At 28.9% G+C, this 18,429-nt stretch overlaps 1 protein-coding gene across 1 annotated transcript in view; it reads right to left on the minus strand.

Annotated features, from left to right (window-relative positions):
- Positions 1-18,429, minus strand: part of LOC129965778 (tyrosine 3-monooxygenase-like) — a 59,610-nt gene that overhangs the window by 1,070 nt on the left and 40,111 nt on the right. Inside the window, exons 9-12 of the mRNA XM_056079954.1 lie at positions 16,080-16,215; positions 13,333-13,459; positions 8,455-8,550; positions 5,201-5,334 (exon numbers count right to left, since the gene is read on the minus strand). Of these exons, the coding sequence (XP_055935929.1) occupies positions 5,201-5,334; positions 8,455-8,550; positions 13,333-13,459; positions 16,080-16,215 (493 nt within the window). The remainder of the gene's footprint in view (positions 1-5,200; positions 5,335-8,454; positions 8,551-13,332; positions 13,460-16,079; positions 16,216-18,429) is intronic.

An 18,429-nucleotide genomic window follows, 5' to 3' on the forward strand; every position in this document is an offset into this window, starting at 1 on the left:
TTAAATATAATTTCTTCAACGATCGTATAGCTGGTTTTGCAAACTATATTTTTCACCAAAATTAGTGGGTATTATAAATTGAAATAATAGAAAAACAATCGAAGTGTCGAAAAGTTTTAAGCTAATTGCTATTTTTTAGCTATTTGCTATATACAAATTTAATCAACGTGATTGTGTTGCGAGTAACATATTAGTAATAGGGAAACATATTCCAAAGTGAGTAAGTGTGCCATGGTTTAGTTTCTCAGTATGATCACACAATACTATCTTTTCATTGAGAATGATAGAACTAGGATAGGATTAGATTACCCAGAATTTCTTGTGTGATCTTTAGCATTCTTATTACAGGGTAACTGCAAGGTATATTGATGCACGCTTTGGATGGTTTTTCTAGATATCTTCCAAGGGCATAACCGAGGAATCTTTCTCCACTTTCTTTTAATTTGTAGCGAATTGGAATAAGCGAGGATAGAACCTGGGACCTTGTGGTTTGCAGTCCAGTAACATGACCATGACACAAAAGCAACTGCTCGGGTTAGCTGGCTTATAAGCTTTCACCACAAATTTTCTGATATTTTCATTCAAGGTATGATAATACCTTAAAGTTTTGCTGAAAAGTTTCGGAATTTGTTTTATTTGCTTTTTTATGGACCATATATTTTGACGTCCAAAATTACTTAATTTTTGTTTTTCAGATTACAAGAAGTAAAGTTATAAGTAATTAAACGAATGTGAAAATTTTGATGTCAGAAGTGGTCATTTAAAGGGCAATAAAATTGCAAAAATTTAATTTGAATAAACATTTTTTAATTTTATTAAACATTTAACATTAACTTTATTAAAATTTTTATTTCTTGAACGACCCGCCGCTGTTAGGGAAAACAAATGTTTGTCAGGGTATGATACTGATCCATAATATTTATATTCCATAATGATATTATATATATATATATATATATTCCATAATGATATTTCTTATTCGATTTCAATGATTTTGGTGTTTTATATGATAATCAACATCTACGGTTGACCGTGTGAATGTGATATTTAAAAGCATAATTGAGCATCCAAAAGCCTGCATTATATGTGTTTTTCTTTATAACTAGTAAATGCTCTTTTACCAGTCAATAAATTCAGATAAACATCAGTATGACTTATATATTCGAGTTTCATGAGACAGGAAATATTTGTCCCTTGTTCAGGAGACATCGAGTCGATAATAGAATCATGGAAAGTCAGTGGCAAAAGAGATCCATAACAATGTCCACTGAAATGGGCTCTGAAACATTTTTGGTTCACTGAACATTAAATTCTATGGCCATTTGAACGATGCGACGTTATTGGTTTTACTTAACTAAATATCATATATTATTCTGTAGTGTATTGTCTTTGATGGATGGAGGATCATTGCCAAGGTACCTACTATCGTTTCATTTTTATTAATTTACTTTCTGCTAATACCAGCATGTTAAGAGCAGTCGAGCAGTTTTAACTGTTTTCAGTAATAATTCTTAAACTATGAGTTATGCCATTCTGCTTTTTTTAAAACACTTAAATATAAGTCTTTACTCAGCCATCGTTTCGAGAAGAGAAACATTCCAATTACAAGTCTTTGCCTTAATATTTTACATTTCCGTCCACGACACGTACACTTTAAAGAACAAAATTACTTCAAAATGTCGAAGATTGGAATGATCATAATAGTTTTAGTCTTCAGTATGTTATTTTTATCAATTTCTTCATTTGATTTATAGCCAAAACAATAAAGAAATCGAACAGTGCAGATACTTCAAAGCTTGCATATTACAATGTAAAATTACATGGCATGTTGTAATTGAGTTATTCTTAATTCTGAATGATAAGTAAGTTAATTATAGAATATAAATCTTGTAATATCTTTTATAATTTATAACATTCAAGAAATTTATTAAGCTGGTTGAAAAGACAATACAGATTTAACAAAAGAGTTTGACTACCTTTTCTTATGATTCCTATCAGATATACGATGAATTTCATTTCATGTTGCTTATTTGATGCATTAACCTAATTTCTGATGCAAGTTACGCCTAAATTTAGTTAAAGCTCCGCATGGAGATGATTTTAAATCGAATGAGAAATAACATTTTTATTATATTTAACTTTTTTCTTTTCATAAAAAAAGGGAATGCTGTCGATAATCGCAAAAGGTATTTGGAGCTTATGACTTTGATAACTAAGCCCACGCACTTTTCAGAACTAGTTTACAAGATATATTTCTGGTGATTTTTTCAATAAAATTTGACCGACATTTCGACCAACCAACCAAGATGCTAACGACCAGATGATTATCATATTCATTTCCGATTGCTATATTTCAGTGCTCCAAAGTAAGCTATGTTTCAGTGTGCCAATTAAAAGGAATGCAAATCTGCAATTTAGATTCCATATATTATGAAATCAATCCACTTTTAAAACTAATAATAATAGGCAATAAAATTTGCCATAATATCATTTAAAATATTCTTGTGCAAGCATGAAGTGCCAGCACAATCCAGACCGAAGGATAAAAATTTTCAAAGAAAGTTTATGTTATTAGCGTATTGAAATTAAAAAGATATTTTGTATTTTAAATTGCTTTCAAATTATCAGAGAAACTAAATAAATTGATTAAAAATGTTCAAAACTGGATAATTGTTTAGGAACCATGTTTGTCCACCACAGTAGAAGACCAGGCACACATTCTGTGAGTTAAAAATTGTTTTAAATTTTAGTTGATATGTATTATTGCTTGTATCATGAAACTCGAAATTTGTGATCGCAAATTAATTATTATTTAAGACACATCAAATTATTAATTATTAGGTTACGATTTAGTGGGATCGAAATTGACTTATTTTTGTTGAAAAGGATTAGAAATTCTATGATCGCGAGAAAATAAATTGGCAATAGAAATGCTCGCTATAAATTCATTTAACGATGCTGATGTGTTTCATTTTCACCAAATTTTGAATTATTGCCAAAGATAAATGTCTTTAGACATCTTTTTTCATAAACAAAGCACATAATATAAATAATAAATTGCATTACTATAAATTTGTTTAAGTATCTTTCTTTTTTCGGAATGGAATGCATTATTTTATTTTACATGGATTCTTATGGAAAAAATTGTTTTGCTTGCTATGTGTTTCGCATTATTCCACTTGTCCGCAAAATTGTTTCGACATGGGTTGTGCTTGTTAAGTGAGGCTAGACTAAATCTTCCCGATAATATATTATATTCATAATATAGAACATCGTAGATATATAGTACAATATCTTTTGCGACGTGTTTGCAAAATTATTTCGACATGGATTGCGCTCGTTAAGTGAGGCTCCACTAAATCTTCCCGATAATATAATATATCCATAATATAGAACATCGTAGATATATAGTACAATATCTTTTGCGACGTGTTTTCAAAATTATTTCGACATGGATTGCGCTCGTTAAGTGAGGCTCCACTAAATCTTCCCGATAATATAATATATTCATAATATAGAACATCGTAGATATATAGTACAATATCTTTTGCTACGTGTTTGCAAAATTATTTCGACATGGGTTGCGCTCGTTAAGTGAGGCTCCACTAAATCTTCCCGATAATATAATATATTCATAATATAGAACATCGTAGATATATAGTACAATATCTTTTGCTACGTGTTTGCAAAATTATTTCGACATGGGTTGCGCTCGTTAAGTGAGGCTCCACTAAATCTTCCCGATAATATAATATATTCATAATATAGAACATCGTAGATATATAGTACAATATCTTTTGCTACGTGTCCGCAAAATTATTTCGACATGGGTTGCGCTCGTTAAGTGAGGCTCCACTAAATCTTCCCGGTAATATACAATATTCATAATATAGAACATCGTAGATATATAGTACAATATCTTTTGCTACGTGTCCGCAAAATTATTTCGACATGGGTTGCGCTCGTTAAGTGAGGCTCCACTAAATCTTCCCGATAATATAATATATTCATAATATAGAACATCGTAGATATATAGTACAATATCTTTTGCTACGTGTCCGCAAAATTATTTCGACATGGGTTGCGCTCGTTAAGTGAGGCTCCACTAAATCTTCCCGGTAATATACAATATTCATAATATAGAACATAGTAGATATATAGTACAATATCTTTTGCTACGTGTTTGCAAAATTATTTCGACATGGGTTGCGCTCGTTAAGTGAGGCTCAACTAAATCTTCCCGATAATATAATATATTCATAATATAGAACATCGTAGATATATAGTACAATATCTTTTGCTACGTGTCCGCAAAATTATTTTGACATGGGTTGCGCTCGTTAAGTGAGGCTCCACTAAATCTTCCCGATAATATAATATATTCATAATATAGAACATCGTAGATATATAGTACAATATCTTGTGCTAATAGAAGTCAGGCAGACAGAGCTTCTAAAATGTTTTTACGAACAGGGCAGGTTTTAGACATGGAAATTTTTCATAATCTGGATTTTGATATTTTATGATTACAATGCTTTTTTTGTATATTAGAAATACTATCACACTTCGTATACGAGAAAATAAAAAATCATTTATTAAGCGAGGCTCCACTATGTCTGCGCGATACTATACAGTATTCATAAAATCAAATATCGCGGGTATATCGTACAATATCTTGTATTAATAGAAGTCAGACAAATAGATATACATAGCTCCGAAAATGTTTTTATCAAACTCGGGATAATTTAGACATGGAGATTTGTCATAATCTGGAAGTTTTTTTTTTATGATTACTATGTTTTTCCTTTTGTATATTAGAAATACTTTTATATTTCGTAAACGGGAAAGTAAAGATTCATTAATTTTAAGTTACTATGAAGAAATATATTTGAAATTTAAAATATGAATTCATTTGCTAAAGTAGTTGCTGAGATATTATAAACGAAAGTAACAAACTTCCTGAAATTAACAAAAACCTTTATTCATAGATTTTCTAAAGGCAAATAGATACACACCCGGATATTCCCTCATCTTTTGCAAATGATTCTCGGAAAAACCATAATACTGACATTAAATACTACAAAATAACAATGAAGCACTAAAACAGAAAATTAGGAATAATAATTAGTAAGTGAAATAAAAACGCCCATGTATTGAGTTAAATATTCTCAAAAAGCGCTAGTTAAAACTTTATTTTTACCTGACTTTTTCTTTAGCCTCATTAAAACTGTCTGCGACGAAATACAGATTTTGGTAGGTCGAATCATCATAAGGCGTGACAGCTGTAATTTCTGGTTCGAAGCGACGTAGTTTTGGTTTTTCTGAAAGCGCATGCTGAAAAGGAACATAAATAACGATTTTGAAATGCAATGCAATTAAATGTTTAATACTGAGCTTAGAGTTGGATAAATTTAATTAAATACATGCTGTGAAATAAATAGAGTGAATTATCATAAAACGTGATAAAATTGTTGGCTCGAAGCTACATAATTTCGAATTTTTTTGTAAGTGTAAGTTTGAAAGAAGAGTAAATAAAATATATTAAAATGAAGAGTTTGAAATGTAGTGACATGATAAGGAATCCGAATTTCTCGTGCATCGAATTTGTTTAATTAAACATAAATTCGCTTAACTTTCACTAATAATGAGAGGACACGAGTTGGAAAATTGAGTTTCGGATGAGACAATATAATGGTAATATACCTTTAAGATGTCCATCCATTAAAACATTAAAGCTCATCAACCAATCAATTTCGAGAAAATAATCTCTAAACTTCTAGCATGCCATATATGTTAGAACTTTCGGCCACATTCAGTAGCCCAACGGCGTGGTTGTAAAGTTGAGCGTTTCGCCATTAAAAAGACAAAACATTTACTTTTTTTGAATTTTTAATTTAATTTAAAACTTTAATTTTTTAACTTTTATTTAAATTAATAATTTAATAATTGTGTTTTTTAAAACTATTCGATTTAAGTTAACAATTTAAAAATAGTTTTAATCAATATGCCTTTCAATTTGTAAGCTAAAATAAATGTTTATTTTCCTCATACCGGGATTATGATTTAATTTTTAAAAGAAAAATAATTATAAGCGTAATTTTAATGGCTATATCCTCTTAAAGCAATTAAAAATGTTAAATTTTTGGGTTTTAATAGGGGCAAAATACTTATTCTAACTGAACCATATTGTATTTATAGCGAAAATTAAAGACAGCAGCTGATAATTCATTAAATATATAAGCAAAAGTTCTCGATATCAATAATCGAAAAAAAATAGTAAAAATCAGGTGTTGATTGATTGAATGCTTAGGTGGATTATCCAAAATTTCAATGATTTTTCCAATTCGAACAAAGCTAGGAAAGTAAAACTTTTTAGAGTGTTTTATATCATCCTTTAATTGATTAAATATAATATAGATAAAATATCCTGAAATTCGATATTATGTTCGATATTAATCTTTAATGTCTTTAAAAATTAAATTATAATTCAAGTGTTAGAAGAATAGAAATTTACATAGCAAAATGAGTACGGCAAAATTTCAATTATCCTCCTACCAGTTTCGGTTAATCGAGTATGCACTAGAAAAATGAACTGTATTTTGTATCCTTTAATAGTTATTGAATTTTCAGAAAAAGACAATAAAATTGCCATTGAAGCCAATTTTCACATTACGAAGACTAGTAAAATATCATTATCAGGAGATTATCGTATGTAATTCAACAAACTGTTTAGAGCTAAAATAAAAGCTATATTTCATTTTTAAAAACTTCAATAGTTATATAAGTAAATTACATGCATTTTCATTAAAAGATATGAAAATATTTTTTCAGATCTCTTTTGAAGAATAACTGAAAAAAAAAAATGCAAACGAAATAGAAAAAAAAATCATTAATATTCATGACTCTTCTTATCAGAAACTCATCTTTTGACATTTCTTATCAGAGATTGATACTTTAACAGCCTTTTTGATGAATCATTTTTTTTTCTTCTCGTAATTCCAAGAAATAATACTCAGTGAATGACTGAACTAATACGTTATATAATGTTTTAAGATTTATTTTCATAATTTCGATTAAGCAATTTTGGAAAACCTTGAAAAAAAACAAGTCATGATTTAAAATTTAGTTTTTATTAGTGACGTTTTCAACTATTCGAGGTGATAATGTTCGTAATAGTTCTGATAATTGAAGTTTCACTATGTTTGATCGATACTTGATTTCAGTATTGTGAAAATAGATAACAATTTATGGGATCTGTTGAATTACATATAGGATATTTTCAGAACAAAAAAGGAAATATTTTTGAAAAAAAAATGAGCTTCTTATATTTCCTTATTCTCCAATCATATGTATAACCATATCTAGCTGTATAAGGACGTATAATAAATTGTTTTTCCCAAAATATGTTTAACACGCATTTCTATACATTTAAAATAATTAAGAAAACCAAAGAACCAATCGTTCGACCATTCATACGATTTTTTCAATTTTTTTTATATATGCAATTTTATGATTGTTTAATTTGTCATCAATTATCGTTTGACTCCCCAACACCCATTTATGAAAGAAATTTCAAAAATACTTATTGAGTGGACATTTTTGTAAAAAAAATGAATGGTGATACAGTCTTGCAATCATAACCATCATGATTTGGTTTATTTTATATGGGTACTCATAGTTCCTAAACACACCATCCAATGGAAATAAATACCCATTCATTTTCTAGAGATTGGAAAGAACCCCTAATTTCAACAACTGCAACGATTTCAGCAATTTTCTTCACCGGTTATTTCGCGACTTCGCATGCATACTTACTTCACAATACTTTGTTGCGCAAATATAATTTAAAATAAAACTTTCACTTGTTCTAATAAGATATAGTTAATCAAATTGATTTATGCGATTATGTCAACTGCTAGTCCTTGAAGGCTGCTAATATGTATATAAAAGCAGACTTACAAAGTAAAAAAGGAACAACAGAACTTAAAGTATGAGATACATATCAGTGTCAGCTCTATATTTATTTCACAATATGTTTAAATTAATCACGAATTATTTAATAAAGTGCTTCCATTTATTTATTTAAGAAAGAAATTGTAATTGAGTTAGTAAACTTTTTTAGTCAATACAAATTTAATGAAAATGTTAGAACTAACTATAAATGCTAATAGTAAATTCTATATATTTAAATCAATAAATTCAGTCTATCTTTAAATGCTAATAAAAATACAGTTAATTTCATATAATATCAATTATTTATTTTTAATCGCTTTTCTTTGTTTCTATACGAGTAAATGTACACCGTTGGTGTTGAAAAAATTTTCATTTCTAAGGTAAATTACAAAAATAAAATGAAAAGCAGCTAATGAATATAAGAAAAATACCTTATTATTTATCATACTATATGGTTATAAGTTATATTTGAAACTAAAAAGAATAAATATATAACTCTACCTGAAGTTCCCCATAAGATGACAAAAGCGCGGCTCCATAAGCTTTTATACTGTTGTCTTCATTACACAAACCAAATTCAACTGTGTAAAAATATATCTACATAAAGGGAAAAAAAGGATTTTTCATTATTATAATATGTTTTTCAAATTTCAGCGTCAAATGCTTTGATATAAGTATTATATGGACTATATTTTTCAACATAATACACAGTCTGGAAGAACAGACGATTTTACAAAGTGACATAGCTGCGTTGCAAGTACATTATACAAAATATTTCAAACATGTTTTCGAGTGCGAAATATTTCGTTTTTAAGAAATTCCACAGATATAAAGCAAACAAGGTAATCAATAAGAAAGTCAATAATGAGACGCATAAATAATCAAGTCAATTTTTATGTGTATTTAAAAATATATGGTATATGCTAATCATACGCATTAATAAATGCCTTTTTACTTAAGAAATATTTTAACGGTTACAAGGAGTTAAGTCAGGCGATTAAAAGATAGAATTATTAAAATGGAACCATTGGAGTTGAACTTCACATAACTTCGTGTATACTCTCTAATAAAGGTGTTATTGCACTCTTATAAATTATGGCCCTTGGATTTAGTATATATATATATATATATATACCAAATTTCCTCCGTCTAGCTCAAAATGATTTTTTTAGTTATTGTGTTCAAAGAAGCACAGACTAACAGACGTACATAACGCCAGAAAATTGTTTTCTAAACTCACGGAATTATAAAACGTAGAGATTCGTCCAAATCTCGAATTTGAATTTTTTGGTGATTGCAATACTTTCATGCTGATTGCAATACTTTACTAATATTTATATGACAAAATAAAACTAATTTGCCTTGATTTTCAAAACTCCATTTCAATTTGTAGGTTTTAATTATTGTTTGGATTTTCTTTAAGTTGTTTTACAGAATTTCATTCAGTATAAAGAAATGTAGTACATTAAATGTATTAAAATTTCTTTGAAGTTGATATTTAAAGTAAAAGTTTGCGATGGTGAGGAGATGAAGGATCTTTTTTGTAAGCGTTTGTATATATCATAACTTATAAAATAAATACTTATGTATATTTCAATAATCTGTTTAGTGGGAGAGTATTTTATTGTGCCGTATAATTAACGATATAACGCGGGGGTTTTTTTTGTACTGTAGTGAAGAAATTCGAGTTGGCGCTTTAGAATTATTTCTATAGATCATCTGAAATCAATATTTGAAAAAGACGTACAATCCTGGTATCAAGACTACACATTGACAGTCAATGTATCGAAGGATATGGTTAAAAATTTGATACCAATTTACAGTTTTAGGACTACAAACCAAATCTGTTAGTCTCCCGCCTCTTTTGTTTTTGAAGCATAGTATTCCCAAATAGATAGATATTATTCAAATAATATTTGGAGGTGGGAGGGGGGAGAAAGGGCGAATTGAAAATCTCACAAAAACATAATGATCCATCAAATCTCGAGTTCGGATGTTTTATTAATTATAACTCTTTATTCTTTCTATATTTTGAATGCAAAATAATATACCTATATATACTATGCTTAGTTTATCATGGAGAAAACTTAAAAAAGCAAGATGAATTTTAAAATTTGATTTATAAGATTAGCCATTGTCATATTCATGATTCGAACCAATTGCTTTGTAAGTTCTTAGAATCATGTTATGTCTGTGGTTTAAAAAGAAATACTATCGAAAGTAAAATATTACTCATTGTCATTCAAATTCTTTCATTGAATTTTAAGATTCATTTATATAGACTACTATCCAATACAGCTGTCGATAAGCAGGCTTAAATTAATCTAATTTTTTATATTTTTATTGCAAAAACTATTTTTGTATAAAATGTTGAAACAAACGACAACCTTTTATTGTATGAAATATTTTCTTAAAATCGCCGATAGTTGAATATCTTCATAAATTATAAATATTTATTAAATAAGTTATTTCTAATTTTATTCACAAGTATTGAAAGTTAAGAAAGATTTTAAAGCAATAATTAAAAAGTTGAAATTTCATTAAAATCATAAAAATAAACCAAATAATAGTATTCGTAATATTATTTGGCTTTATAAATTATTACTGATAGGCTTACAATTTCTTAAATCTTTCATTTACTAGCAAAAGCTTTGTTTCTTTGCTTCTTTTAAATTTAACAAATAAAGTTATGTTTTTAAAATAATTTTTAATGCATCGTTAAATTCTTACTCAGTATTTCTCAGTATTCAAAGTTTTATATACTTTTCAATTAAAATATTACTTACGTATTACTTTTTAAAAGATGCAAGCAAAGATAGATCTTAACGACATATTTTATAAAACTTATTAAATAAACCGTAAAATTATTTTAAAAATATTTAAAAATTATCCTAAAATATTTTGATAAAGTAAAACGGAAATATAAAAAATATAATAATTCAAAAATCATATATATAATTATATATTCTAATATATAATTTATATTATTAATTAATTCATAAATCTAATATATAATTATATATAGCCTAATATATAATTATATATTATTAATTAACAATTATATATAATAGTATAATTCTAAATATAATAAGTAGTCTTATTGCTACCTAGCAAAGGAGTATCTATAAATTTTCTTTAGATACACTTTGTCTGCGCTTTCTAATTATTTATTAAATTTAAAAAAAAATAATGAAAAATTAAGGTAAATTTCTTAAGGAAATCAATGCAACTAGCATTACTGAAAAAAAAATGAATTTTAATATAACGCGAAATTATTTGTTGGATAATTTATTACGAAATTCTTGCGAAGAATGTTAAAATTTTGATTACTTTCTACTTAATTGAATATATGATTAACAATTGTAATTAAAAAAATTTATAGCATTGTTTCAATAATAAATGCTCAAAATTTCGTTGAATTTGGCCCAATTGCTAAGAAAAAAGAAATGGAAAATACATGCTTCACCATAATGCCTTTTATTTACATTAATATAACTACTTCTCTTTCGTTTCTACATTAAATTGTTGCACTTCTTATATAAAGCTGGAAAATTATAAATTCTATTAGGTCCTGATTATTAATGCATTATTCAATTAAATATCACTACTAACATTTGTCCTATATATTTACCTGAGTAAAATAGATGGTTATGTAGTGTTTTTATAACATCGGCTTTCTTTATGATGCAATCAGTTATAAATTATCGCGTGTTTCATAAAAGGAGTTGCAGTTTTATAATGCTTGTTTTGATCTACGTAATAGATAAAATTCATCGAGGAACTTATTTAGGTAAATAAAGTTTTAAAATATTACACACAAAAGGTTATGATTTGAATATTAAGCGTAATAATGAGGGTTGTTGAGCAAACTTTATTGTTAAAAATTAACTGCCTGTGAATGGAAGTCAAAGAGGTTAACACACCTTTTTATTTCAACCTAGCCATTAATGCAACAGGTTTTCGCAACTGTTGTTGCGTCAAATATGGATTAATATTTAATGGCTGTTTCATCTATTATTCTTTGAAAACAATATCTTGTGAGAAAATGATTTCGTCCGCCATTTACATTTATTATAGTGTGATTAATTAAAACAGCTTACACAATAAAAGTGAGGAAAAATAATATATCCTTTCATTGATAAGAACAAAAATGTATAGAACTTTTACAAATTACAACATCATCATGCGAAAATTTGGGTGTAAAATTATATTAAGGATAAATAAATAGATTTTTCTTTTCTGCGTTTGTGAAATAACTGCATTTTGTTAAGTGCATGAAAATATCATTTTAGGTTTTTCAGCACATAATGGGCTTCAAATTAAATGAATTTCCTTAAGAAAGAATATTCAATTAATATATATCTATATATTATTGTTATAATAGATTCTTTGCTTTACAAAAATTCCATATTCACAAAAATTTTATATAATTTTCAGTAACTTTCAGTCATTTCTTGAAATGCTTGTAAATGTTGTTGAGCAAAAACACTGAAATCATGATTATTTCTGTAGTAAAAATTAGTTCTATGAAAGAAAGCAACTAATTAATAATATTACAAATTAAGTTGTTCTAATAGAATAATAATTAATAATTTATATTATATATTATATTATATATGCATATGATAAATACACAAACAGCCATTTTGAAAGTTTGCCTAAAATAATTCTTTTATTACATGTTAACATTATCACGCGTTCTTGTAGTTAAAAATTAAAGGATCTTGTTTATTAACTTACCACCTGCAGGACTTTACAGCAACAAATGATAGTAAAATTCAGAAAAATATTATGAAATACGTCATTTTAAAATTTAATTTAGTGACATTTTAGAAAATTCTGAAGAATTCAATAAAGTAACGGTAATCCTTAAATAAAAATGAGTGTGTGTTATTTTATAAATTACCGGTCAGGACGAGTGGTTTGTTTGTATAATATTCTGATCTTAACGAGTCTCATTATAAATAAATTTAGTTTATCATTTAATTTTATTGAATTATTTTAAAGACTTCGTTTTGTGTAAACTGTGTTAAGATTATTGATGAACTTTATTTCGCGATAAATTGCATGATTCGTTGCAACATTAAATATTAAATCTAAAATTTAGTGAAGATTAATTGGATCTTCAAATTAACATTTTGCATATAAACATATTTGTTAATTCAATAACAATACACGCTTATTTTATGAATTTATTGAAATCATTCTTCAGAAAGTCAATTATTCATAAACCTGGAATATCAAATGCACATGAATTATGAAGTTATTTATCTTACATATATATATATTTGCCCACATATTCTATATTGTAGCTATTAGAGAAAAAATGTAGCATTTTTGGAGAAATTTGAAAGTCATTCTATAGCATTTCACACAAACCGTTGCTAGCTTTTCGATGTCTTCATCAGATGCACCCAAGGAGGCCAGTCCGATTTCCTGGGAAAAGTCGGCGAAAGAAGGATCCGCAAACATCGGCACATGCCCTAAGTATTCATGAATACAATCCCTGAAAAGGAAGATATCATTGTATTTTGTACTAATTAAGATTATGATTATTTTCATGTTACAGGTTATGGTTTAAAAAAATTCATTAAAATTAAATTGGCCTGATGGCTTAGCTTTTACTTTTTACAATTTTTACAATATTGATCCGTACTTATTTTATACTATTTCTCCGAATATTAAGATTGCTTTCTGAAAATCCCTTTCTTCATCTCCATTACTTATACTTCAAAAACGGTTTGGACTCTAGTAAATTTTAGCTGTGGGGGGATCAAGAGGTGTGCAATGCAGGCACGTAGGAAAATGGCAGATTTAAATTTTCTGTAGTCCTATATAGTTTATATTATAAACTATATAGATTATTTATTACCTCTTAAAATAAATTGGAGATTTCATTTAATATTTTAATACATTTTTGAATTTAATAAGCATGCGAATAAATAATTTTGGATTGAATTTTAATAATTTTTTGTAATATTGGTTATAATTTATTTTTTCTTTTGCCTAATTGCGCATCATCCGTGCTTGTACACACTGCTGTTTATTTAAGCAGATACTCGGTATTGATAATTACTATGATTAAAAAATATAGATTTAATGAAATAGATAAAAACATAATCAATTATGTAAGACAAATTATTAATATGATCCAAATATTTTATTATTTACTAACTTGTAATTTTTACATAATTATTTATTTGACAATTAGGTCAATAACATTTTTAATCGATCTGCATGCGATTCTCCGTTTCAATCCAGTGGCCCTGAGAATCTATCTGGAGTCTTAAGTGAGAAACCCATTAACGTGGAACGAGGTAAGGGGAGTTGGTTTGAATGCCTATGTTGCAGAGCCGTACTTGCTAAAATCATTGTGACAGATACTAAATTGTGGGCTTATCTTGGTGAAAAAGTATATATTTGCCCTTTTAAAGGTTATTCCGTTTCCCTGTACTAGCTTACATTGAAAAATTTTGTTGTTGTTTCTAATGGCACTTGCCATGGACAAGCTCGCTGACGAAAGCAGCGATTTTAAGCCGAAGGGGCGTCTCTTGTTTTTTAGTAGCGCCAACTACGGCCAATAGTACGTCTTAGCTACTCACAGATGTACGTCACGCATCACATTCGCTTGCACAGCCCCTTTTTACAGGGGGGGGGGCACATTCACACATCTCGCAGATAGAAATATGAAGAACAACCATGCTCGATCCGGGACTCGAACCCAGGACGCCCAAGTCACGGGGAAGACGCGCTACCCCTATGCCAGGACGCCGGCGGAAAATTTTGTAATATAATTGGTTGACAATTAGACTTCAATGTTCGGCACATCAAAAACGTTTGTTGAACTTGATCAAATACCATAAACTTCTCCGCTTTCTTTAAAGCATTTAAACCAATCAAAATAATGTGTGCCGACAAGCACTTATCTCCATACACCTGCTGCGATCGTGAATAACTTTTGTCGTGAAGTTCGATAATTTAAAAATTAATTTGATATTAACAGTTTGCACTCCTTGAACCATGAGAAATCTTTCTTGTGTGGCTTCTATAAATGAATCATGTCTAATTAAGGGTATAAATGAATGGAATGATATGCAAATTGGAAATTTCATTCATTTTTAACTTAACATCATATGAATATTTAAGTTAATTTTTCATTTTAATAACTTTGCATTCTTTACTTATTTTTTATGATTCATGTATATCTGAGTTTACAAACAATATTATTTAAGCATTTGCACAGTGCTTCTAAATGTTGTAATAAAAAAGATGAATATAATGAAATGTAAAAGAACCTGGCCGTTTTTATTTGATAAAGCATTCATAAATTTATCCCATTATTCTATAATTTTTCATTTTTCATTTTCATACTCATCGGATTTATTATTTATTTTTGGAAATTATGTTAATAAAATATTTAAGTCAATCCGGCTGATGCCTTCACCCTCAGAAGAACGTCCCTAGGGGAATTGCTTAAATCGGAAATTCGGTGATGATGATGATGATGATGATGTCATGTCCGCGTTACCACGGAAAGATGGGTGCAGTGGCCTCTGAGGGAAAAGACCCCTGAGCACCCGAGGGCAGAAGTCTGACTTCTAGCTCATATGAAGATGAAACTCACACATTCGCTTGCACAACCCCTTTTTACAGGGGGGCACATTTACACACCTCACAGATGAAGAACAACAAGGCCCAAACCGGGATTCGAACCCGGGGCGCCCAGATCACGGGGAAGATGCGCTACTCCTATGCAAGGACGCCGGCATCGGAAATTCGGTACTGGATAAAATGTGCTGTCAGACTTCCCAGTCGACATTTAATTTTATTTTTTATTTAAGAACTAATAAGAATAAATGAAGCAATTTATAGATCAGTCGAAAGTTAACAAGAAACGGCTACTCAGACTCCTTCGAAAGCATACAGAAAATTTGAACGCCATTCAGCATAGGTAGAAATTACAATAGAGTCCTAAGGGCCATCACTATCTCGTTATTACTAAAGTGTAGCCAATACCACGCTATTTTTGTACTCTAACACGGAAGCGAGAATCAACCACAATACCAGAAGCTTCTCATTTCCATATCAGAGGGATAAAAGGGTCAATAGAAAATAAAAGTACATACGGTTCAGGAGTGTGGTCTGGCTTGGAACTATGCCTCACGTACTGTGTGCACTGAAAAACGCGGAAGGCTAAACTCGCAAGGAAATCTCGAGCCGTCACTAAACCAGAGGCTGGACGAAGAGCAAATCCAGTTTTTCCTGATAAAAGAATCATGTTAACTTTATATAAAAGAGAATTAATAATAATATGTTAAAATATTTCTATAGAAATGTGTAACATTTATGTAATCGATGAATGCATTTTAATATAAAACGTAATATATATTTTAATATAAACAACAATTAGAAATCATTATTAAAATTTATTATATGAAATTAATTAATGAAAGGTATTAAATATTAATTAGAAATCAATCATCATTATAAATTAGATTTTTACTAAAATCATGCAAAATTCTAAATTCTGCAAGATACTGAATCAGAGGATAAATTGAAAGTAGCTATAGCAGAAAAATGCTACAATCGGCGAACCGAAAAAGAGTCTTTTTTCCCCACCGCAAAACTACATGAAATTGTAAGAGAAAAATTGTTACAATTTGATTAAAATGTTCTACTTCATTCTACATATTCTCCAGATCTTGCTCCATCTGACTATTAATTATTCCTATCTATCAAAAATTATCTCCATGATAAATAGTTCCAAACTGTGAGAAAACAAAAACGCACCTCGAGAAATATTTCGAAAGTAACGAAAGATGGAAGCAACAATTTTGCAAAACGCACATAACGAGGCTTCAGGAAAAATTGAAAAAGATGATAAGACAGACAGTTTCTTATATAACGCAATAATTGAAGATTAAATAGGAAATTTCATGTATTCCCTGAAACACATATCTTTGCTCATGAAAAATTTCAGTAAAGGACTAGATCGTGCCAAAGTTAATATTTTCAACATACAAAACTTTTCTTGAATTTCAATTGCTGAAAGTTACAGTTGTTTCCGCTTTTCAAACTATTTAAATTTGAAAATAATTTGATAAATCTCTAGACACTACTTAAAATTTCCCCCCTATATAATGAGACTGTTTTAAGAAGATTAAGAAAGCGAAATGAAAATATTGGCTAGCGAGAATTTCATTTCATGCTCTCAAAAACATGTCTTCGCACATGGAATTTTTTTCATTATTATGAAAAATAGTACTGAAACTCAGCTGCTCATGAAACGATGGTTATCGTATGAACACAAATTGAAAAAATTTTCTGCAACTTTCTAATACTTGAGGTAATTATCATATCATAGATTACAATGGCACATAATCCATTAGTTACATATATTTAGTATATGAATTATCTGATTTAAAAGTGTGATGAAGGACACGCTTTTGTCGTCTGGAAAACGTGTCAGAGGATTTCCACACGTGTCCCGCTCCATGAGCTGTCTCTGTGTTTACACAAAGCCTAGCATAAAGCTTAATCTTCTACAAATAACATTCACAGCATGCGAACATACACGCGCTTTGGGGTTTTATGACATCTTGAGCACATTTGTTGACGCACATGACGTTTCGTTTACATATTTCTCTGGAGAACTAATTTGCTTAGAAGTGCATGGCTTACTTAAAGATTTTTTTAGAATATTTCGAATCAAACTGTAAAATTATTTATTAGAATAAACACATTTACTTAGTGTAATAATTTGTTTAGAGTTAAGCAATTAAAAATTGGCGCATTCTTTCGAAACAAATTCGTAAATCATCATTTATCTGTTACCAGTTATTCCCACAATGAATCTAGATACGGACTGGTTATGTGATTTCATTATTTGTCGATATTCAACCCCAATTACCAGATCATATATTGCAATTCTTGTTTAGAATATAATTTCAAGAGAAGAAATGAGCGGTTTGATATTGGAATAAATTACGAAAATTAGGAATTAATTCAATATTTAAAATTATTTACTATTGACATTTTTTACTTGGGACAAAAAATGTGTAACACAGAAATTGTATATTCTTAATTTCTTAATGCGTCTCGTTAGTTTCTTTCTCACCATGCTAGGAATGACTTTAACAAAGTTTAGTTATACTTCTAGAGTATCTTTTTCGACTTCGGTTTGTTGGTGACAAAGTCTCTTTTAAAACTTTTTTCTACACTGTTAAATATAGACAGCCAAAGGAATCATTTACGGCATATGTTAAGCTTCATTGCTTTAAAAAGGGCAATAGTTCAAAGCCTATCGCAGACGAGATTTGAACTTCTTACGTGAGTAGTGCTACAACTGTTGTGATCGTCCACAATTGATTTAAAAGACCTAGAGATGACAATTTTAAAAGATGAAGGCACATGTGGCCTTTATCAAACAAACGAATCCTGAAAAATCTTGATATTGTATGCATTAAATGGCAGAAG

Source organism: Argiope bruennichi, chromosome 4, assembly GCF_947563725.1.
Source record: "Argiope bruennichi chromosome 4, qqArgBrue1.1, whole genome shotgun sequence".
Classification (NCBI taxonomy): Eukaryota; Metazoa; Arthropoda; class Arachnida; order Araneae; family Araneidae; genus Argiope; species Argiope bruennichi.